Source organism: Jaculus jaculus, chromosome 1 (genome assembly GCF_020740685.1).
Source record: "Jaculus jaculus isolate mJacJac1 chromosome 1, mJacJac1.mat.Y.cur, whole genome shotgun sequence".
In the NCBI taxonomy this organism is placed as follows: Eukaryota; Metazoa; Chordata; class Mammalia; order Rodentia; family Dipodidae; genus Jaculus; species Jaculus jaculus.
In genome coordinates, this window is record NC_059102.1 from 34,271,251 (window position 1) to 34,279,504 (window position 8,254).

General features: G+C 41.5%; 1 protein-coding gene across 2 annotated transcripts in view; it reads right to left on the minus strand.

The window, feature by feature from the left end:
* Slf2 (SMC5-SMC6 complex localization factor 2) overlaps positions 1 to 6,854 on the minus strand; it is a 76,146-nt gene extending 69,292 nt beyond the window's left edge. Inside the window, exons 1-3 of one of the 2 annotated variants that reach the window (XM_045155764.1) lie at positions 6,566 to 6,854; positions 3,804 to 3,847; positions 1,841 to 2,574 (exon numbers count right to left, since the gene is read on the minus strand). In XM_045155764.1, coding sequence (XP_045011699.1) covers positions 1,841 to 2,574; positions 3,804 to 3,847; positions 6,566 to 6,705 — 918 coding nt within the window. In that variant the 5' untranslated portion in view covers positions 6,706 to 6,854. Of the gene's footprint in view, positions 1 to 1,840; positions 2,575 to 3,803; positions 3,848 to 4,215; positions 4,302 to 6,565 lie in introns of those variants that run through there. The other variant, XM_045155773.1, reaches the window with a different exon arrangement.
* Between the last annotated feature and the right edge of the window lie 1,400 nt (positions 6,855 to 8,254).

Here is an 8,254-nt window from a genome sequence, read left to right on the forward strand (position 1 = left end):
TTTTCTTGGGAAGAGGGAAAGCTTTACTGCTGATCTAAATTCAATCTATATTCTGAAAGGGAAAATGTGATGGGCTTAAGATATATTTAGAGTTTGGCACAGTGGTACACACCTTTAATTCCAGCACTCAGGAAGCTGAGGTAGGAGGATCATCTTGGTTTGAGGTTAGCCTAGGCTACAGAATAAGTTTCAGGTCAGCTTGGGCTACAGTGAGACCCTGCTTTAAAAAAAAAAAGCCAGGTATGGTGGTACATGCCTTTAATCCCATCACTCAGGAGGCAGAGGTAGGAGGATTGCCATGAGTTTGAGGCCACCGAGACTACATAGTGAATTCCAGGTCAGCTTGGGGTAGAGTGAGACCCTACCTTGAACCCCCCCCAAAAAAGGGGGAAGAAAAAGAAAAGGGAGGAGGGGGAAAAGGAAAGAGGGAGAAGAAATGGTTGCACACAGTTTTAATCACAGCATTTGGGAGGCAGAGGCAGGAGAATTGCTATGAGTTTGAGGCCAACTTGGAACTATAGAATGAGTGCCTAGTCATTCTGAGCTAGAGTGAGATCCTATCTCAAAAAAAAGCCGGGCGTGGTGGTACACGCCTTTGATCAGGAGGCAGAGGTAGGAGGACTGCCATGAGTTGGAGGCCACCCTGAGACTCTATAGCGAATTCCAGGTCAGCCTGGGCTAGAGTGAGACCCTACCTTGAAAAACCAAAAAAAAAAAAAAAAAAAAAAAAAAAAGAAAAAGGATTTATATATAATCTGAACCAGTGGCTCTCAAGCTTTTAAAGTGCATCGGGATTATCTGGAAGACTAATTTGTTGCATGTATACTACTGGGTTCAATCTCCATGGCTTCCTTGTTTCCTTGTTCACTGGGTCTGGGGTATGGCCTGAGATTGCTTTTTCTTTTTTTCCCTAAGCAGTCTCACTCTAGCTCAGGCTGATCTGGAACTCACTTTGTAGCCCCAGGCTAGCTTCCAACTCATGGTGATCCTCCTACCTTAACCTCCTGAGAGCTGGGATTAAAGGTGTGAGCCACTATAAATTCCCAAGCGATGCTGCATTTTGATGACTACATTTTTGAGAAGTGCTTCACTGAATCTTTCTGTTCTTTTACATTTTTCTATTATTCCTTAAATAATTCCTTCCAGCAGAGCCTGATCTGAAAAAAATTAAGGGCAAGAAACAATGCTTTACTGCATTCAATGAACAGTAGTGGAGGAAACCTGCTTCACCACAAACAGTATGTCAGCCCCCTGGGGAAATGGCTTAGTGGTTAAAAGGGCTTGCTTGCAAAGCCTCCATAGTCAGGTTCAATTTCCTAGCTACCCATGTAAAGCTGGAGGGGGGGGGTAGTTTGCAGCAGCTAGAGATCCTGGCGCACACGTACAAATACACACAAACACACATGAAAATAAGTATTTAAAAACTGTAGCATTTCCTACAGATGACTGGGCTTCTGTGTGAGAAGGAAAATACTTAGTAGCAGAGCCCAGTAAGTTAAAAAGGAGACATAAAGGGAAGAGAAAGGAAGGGAAGAGGGTACTTAATAGGTTGATATTGTATATATGTAAGTACAATGATTGAGATAGGGAGGTAATATGATGGAGAATGGAATTTCAAAGGGGAAAGTGTCAGGGGGGAGGGAGGGAATTACCATGGGATATTTTTTTATAATCATGGAAAATGTTAATAAAAATTTAAAAATTAAAAAAAATATAAAAAATAAAAATTGTGGCATTTCCATAAAGACACCAATGTTATAAATTATTAAATATCTTTAGTTTTAGTATTATAGACATGATATGGTAGTGACAAAGCAAATTCAGTAATTATCGTACATACCAGATTTGAAAGATTACTTTTTCCAGGTATGATATCATTGTGTTTACTTTGTTCCTGACTTGATTTACATATTTTTTCTCCACTAGAGGATTTTAAGGAAAGATTGCTTGTTTCTGAGAAAGAATTTTCTGAGTTGATTCTCTGCTCCATTTGTTCCTTTCTCAATCTCTTTAGCTCTCGCTCTCGGCAGTAAGATGCCAGTGACGACCGGAACTTAGCTCCCAGTGCACTTTCTCCTGGATGGTGTCTGGACAGGCTGCTCCGGCTACTAGCACTCCTGGAGCTGTTCCTGAAGATGTCAGCTTCTGTCACCGTGGCATGCTTTTTGGAGTCAGTACTGGTTTTCCTTCGATCTCTGTCACTCTTCTCTCTGTTATTCTCATGAGTGAACAGTGACTTCCTCCTTTCTGGAGACCGATGTTTTTTCTTTCGTGCCTTCATCTCTTTTGACAAGCGGTAAGAAGGAACATAGAGATTTGTTCCTTTAGGTAAATACTTGGAGGCTAGTGACACACAAGGCCGACGCGAATCATGCGCACCATGGTCTTTGTGGTGGCCTTTAACACCTTTCATGAAAGCTTCTAAAATAGGGCTTTCTTCTGTTGGCATTCTTTTGGGTTTCATTTTCTTTTGTGAGGAGAGTTTCCTTTCATATTGCTCTGTCTTGGTGATAGACAATCCACTGCCTCCATATTTAATGTTTGATTTTTGTGAAGAATCCAACATATGTCTATCTAAAACAGACACAATTAAAACATACAAGTTTCATGTTATTAAAGACAAACTGATGCTTTATGTTAATTTTTAATTTTATCAATTTTTAATTCGATTAAAGCTACTAAAAAACTCAAACTAGAGGGAGGGAATTACCATGGGATATATTTTATAATCATGGAAAATGTTAATAAAAATTAAAAAAAAAAACTCAAACTAAAAACTCTAGTAATATTTGGGCAATAATATACTTGACATTATTTATTTGGAAGAGAGCAAGAGGCATGTATGAGTGTGCCAAGGCCTCTTGCCACTGCAAAAGAACTCCAGACCCATGTGCATACAGCTTTGTGTGGGTACTGAGGAACTGAACTCAGGCTGGCAGGCTTTTGAAGCAAGCACCCCCAACAGTTTAGCCAACTATATTCCTAGGCTTGATATACATTTTTTTTGGGGGGGGGTAGAAATTAAGAAATGGTTTATTTGGGATGGAGAGACAGCTTAGCGGTTAAGGTGCTTGCCTGTTTTACCCTCCAGGTCCCATGTAAGCCACACAAGGTGATGCAAGTGTGCAACGTCACATATGCACACTAGTGATGCACGTGTCTGGAGTTTGATCACAGTGGCCAGAGGCCCTGGTGTACCAATTCTCTCTCTCACTCTAGCTCTCACATAAAAAAAAAAAAAGAAAAAGAAAAAGAAATGTTTATTTGTCCACCCATCCCTGAGGTACTACTGGTAGTTAATGGTTGCTGGGGCAGGGGAATCATTCTCTTAATGATGTATCTACTAGTATGTGGGAGGGGGGAGAAGGGGCCCAGTGAGAGTGAGAAGATGAGAGGGTCATGGGAGGATTTTTATAACCAAATTACAATATTGAGGTATGAAACTGTCAAAGAACAATTAAGAAAAGATAAAGCAAATGGTTTGTGTGGTACTGGCCTTGCTTTCAGAAAGCTCCCTTTAGCGACATTCATCACATAACCTCCCTGTATCCCTCTACTTGTAAGTTACTGTACCAGAGAATCAATTTAGTATGCTGTAACACTTTAATCAGAATATTTTAAATGTTAAGAATGTGTAACAGTAAAAAGGCAATGTTTAGCACTTGTCTTTGAAAAAATACACATCATATCTTTATTCAAACAGTGCATTTTAACTTTGAACACTAAATTTAATCAAATAAAAAGTTTGGAGGCCCTCTTCACCTCCAAAACAGCTCACAAATAATGTCTAGCAGTATACATACCTTGTTTTGAAGCTGGCTTGAGGAAATCTATAATTGACTGTTTCCTGAAAACAAAAGCATAACTAATATGGTATCACAAAGGCAAATAGTAAAACCTCAATAATTTAGATTAAATGGAGAATGTTAGATTTATATAACAGGCTGAATTTCACTAGCTGGTCTAACTAGTTAAATTCTGACAATGGCATTTAAGAGTTGAAAATATAATTTATTGTCTGCTCAAAGCTTCTAAGCATATAGACTTAGGAAATCTAGACTACTTAAATGGCAAAAATAGCATGTGAATCCAGGCAACTGACAGAGTTTTATAATACTGAAGGGCTCACAGCTCCAGGGGAGGATGGAAGATTTGGGGATAGGACCTGATTCTGTTTGCTGGTATCTCCAGTGATTGGTATAAAATAGTACTCACATAGAAATTTGCTGAGTAATGATAATAAACCTGAACAGACTCTCATAGTAAGAGTCAATCAGCAGATGGTAGAATGGCCATATGAGCGATTTTGCTGACCTGAGGAGGAAGCTGAAGAGATATGTGCTAATAAGCAAAGGTAGAAAGGACTGTGCACTAAATTTATACTAATCTCTTTATATACTACAATGTCAATCTATATAACATCAAAAATTGGAATGAACCTTAAATTTTTAATTTTTTACCCCAGAAGCCTTAAGATATTTATAAAAATAAGATTATCTAGAAAATATGTAAAAGGAGATATAAAAGTGAACAAGTGAAAAAAAATTGCTTTAATTTATGGTTTTCTGTATCCTAACGTGGCACAAAGGAAATAGGACCATATGACCAGAACATGTCCTCTTGTTCATGCATTTAGAGTTGTCAGTTATAAAAGGCTGGGTGTTATATGCAAAACAAAAGAATTAGCTCCCTGGTGATTCAAGTTTTACTACAATGTATTCATTTTGCTCAAAGAGAATAAGCTGTAGGGTGCCAGTTTCTATAAACATTTACCCACTATGAGGCTGTGGTCCTCAGTGAAAGCTGAGTGAAACTCAGTGAAACCCTGAACAATCCAAATCCAAGGCTGAGCTCTTTCTGTATCTTGTACATCTTACTAGTTCACATCAGAAGAGCAATGCACAATTTTAGTGGCTGAGGGTCCAGCACTGAAATGTGAGTAGAAAACCCAAGTAGTTATGAGATGAACTATGAGTGACAGGTTAAGAAAGAATGTATGCACTTGTTTACAGGAAGCAAATTACATTAGGTAAATTAACTACTAGAGTTGAGGAAGAAATGCTGGAGGGTGTACACAAAGGAGAAAGATGATGCCATTTGTTGGTGGAGAGATGAAAAAGAACCCAGAAGCAGCTAATTCAAGATTGTACTAAACATTTTTATGTTAATTACTAAGTGTAACACTGCATCTCTTCCTTAAAGTTTTAGCTCTCCTGCTCCTTCTCAATTAATATATCAGAGGGAGGGAATGTTTTGAGTAGATCACATACATGACCTGTAAAAAAAAAATCATTACATGTAACTTTCTACAGGTAATTGCTTAAGTTCAAATGCACAGAAATATCCATTACTTATTTATAACTGGTTTATTTAAATTAAAAAATTCTACTTGGGAGGCAGAGGTAGAAAGATGGCTGTAAGTTTGGGGCCACTCTGACACTGCACAGTGAATTCCAGGTCAGCCTGGGCTAGAGCAAGACCCTACCTCAAAAAAAAAAACAAAAACCAAGAAATAAATAAAAATAGTAATAATTTAAAAAGCAGTTCTAACAGCTTCACAAACCCTTATCTGCAACATCTGGGACCATATGTGCATTCGAATTCATTGGATTTTAGAAAGGAGATAACTTAAACATTATATAAAGCTCCAGTGGGGTCTGGCACTGCAACCTGCTAATCCAGCATTTCCCCAGCAAAGCTTAGGAATATCAACACTTAATGACGTACAGACCATAAGCAACCTTTTATCAATTCTGGTCAAGTTGGCTGCCAAGTAAGATGTGGTACCAAACTTTCTGAAAATGTTTGGTTTTCATCACTTTCTGCCTTTCAGAATGAAGATAAAGAAGTGTGGATCTGTACAATATTAGAACGTGAATTTACTTTTAAATTCCTAAAGTTAAAATAAAAAAGACAGTACCAAGTTTATAGAGTATTTAATCATGTTTTATTGTCAGAGGATGTCATTTAATGAAAGTCCCCATCTTATTTTATTACATAGCTCCCCCAAAATCTTTACAAAAAAATGGCCTCTTAGAGAGACATAAAGTTACTGAAAGAGAAAACAATCACATTCCAAATCTGTTTTTTTCCAGTACGAATCATCGTGTACACTCGACTATAAATTAGTGGAAGGGTTTTTTTTTTTATCACATCTTATATAATAATTTCAACCACTATAGAAAACCCAATATAGAAAAAGGTTTATACTTCAAACCGCTAGAATCAGAACGATCTAAGTATATGCACCGAAAATGGGGAACCCCAGGTCAAGCTCTCGGAAAGGACAAAATAGTAATAATAACCTTCTACCTAAGACGGACTCTCCGTGGCCACCGAGGCTGCTGGTCATTAGAACAAGAGCAGCGCCCCAACTACAGAAAAGGAAACTCCAACTCCCAGAAGCCCCCGCGCGGAGGCGGGGCGAGGGCTTGCAGGCCCCAGAACACCAAGGCCTGACTGAGCTCGCTGAGGATGGCGGGAACTGAGGGTCGGCCGTCCGCTGTCCTCCCCTCATACCCTTGCCCCCACGACCCGGCCCCTTCTCCAGCCCTCTGCACGGTACCTGTCCCCAGGACTTTCTGTTCTCTTTCCCGCTGCAGCAGGGGCGGTACTACCGGGTCTCAGATGGCAGCGCGGGGGCGATGACCCCGGGGCTGGGGATGAGGGGAAACCTGGCCTAGCGGGCATGCAGCGCCTTGTCATGTCGGCGCCGCTGGCGACGGCGGCATGAGCTGTGGCTGGAGAAGCTGGGTGCGTGGTTGCCGTCTTGTTGCTTGGACTCGGGGAGGCGGTCGGAGCAGAGGTGGGCGGCACCCCCTACTCTCTTCATGGCGGGTCTCTCTTCGGAAGTGACTCCCGTGTGAGCGGGAAGGAACCCGAGGACCACGAGGGGGCGGGACTTAATTGATGACTCGCTTTCCGATTGGCTGTCTTGGAGGTCATTCTGGTGGTGGATCAATAGAAAGCTTCGGCCTCTCAGGGGCAGGCGGGCTTTCTGGCAGGGGTGGGGAGAATGCAAACTGCCCTCCCCAGGCCCATCACGTGCGCTCGCGCCTCCGCGTGGGGAGGGGGCAGTTGGCCTTGGAGGGTGAGTCGGGACGACCAGGCGGGGGCTGTCCGGGGCTTTGCGACAGCTGGCGACGTCAGTCTGGGTAAGGGTTGCAGAAGCAAACCCGAGCCTGCAGCTGTTCTCAGGGAGGACGGCCAACAGTTGTCACACGATTGTGCCACAGAAATACTCAGCTGCTTTCTCCTCACGGCGTCTTAACATCTCAGGCCAAGGTGCTGTGATGCTCTCAGCGTTTCCTCGGTAATCTGCTCGGTCCAATCTGAAGATGGGCGCATTCTGCGAGGGTTCTTAAGTATTAGTGGTAGATTCCCCCCCCCCTTTTTTTTAGGGCAAACAAAAAACCCACCACCCCTTTGAAATAGTTTTTATTCCACAAAGGAATATTTATCATAGCTTCTCCACGAAGTCTCTGCAGACAGGTTTCGTTGGAGTTTTTTTTTTAAATATATTTTATTAATTTGAGAGAGAGAGAGACAAAATGGTCACGCCAGGGCCTATAGCCACTGCAAATGAACTGAAGCAAGCGCCACCTTGTGCATCTGACTTACATTGGGTCCTGAGGAATCTAACCTGTGTCCTTAGACTTCGCAGGTGAGCACCTTAACTGCCTGGTGATTTCTTTTCAATTTTATTTATAAGTTGCATCAAATTCAGCTCAATACAATTCCTTATCTTTCTGGGCTTTTTTTTTTTTTTTTTACTATTTTATTTACTTATTTGAGAGAGAGCAGCAAAGACAGACAGACAGGGAATGGGCAGGTCAGGGCCTCCTAGCCACTGCAAATGAACTCCAGGAGCATGTGTCCCTTTGTGCATCTGGCTGTACATGGGTGATAGGGAATTGAACCTGGGTCCTTTGACTTTGCCGGCAACTGCCTTACCACTAAGCCATCTCTCAGGTCCCTGGACTGTTATTTTCTGCACAAATGATGCTTTCCTTAAAGCATATAATGCACTAAATTGTTACTTAATGAGACATTGTTATTTAATGATGCAGAGTTCTAGTTGTCTCTTTAACTAATTTGGAGACTTTTTTTGTTTGTTTCTCCCTTTAACACAGGCTGACCTGGAATTCACTGTGTGGTCTTGGGCTGGCCTTGAACTTACAGCAGTCCTCCAACCTCTGCCTCCCAAGTGCTGTGATTAAAGGCATGTGCTACCTTGCCTGGTGAGACATTTATT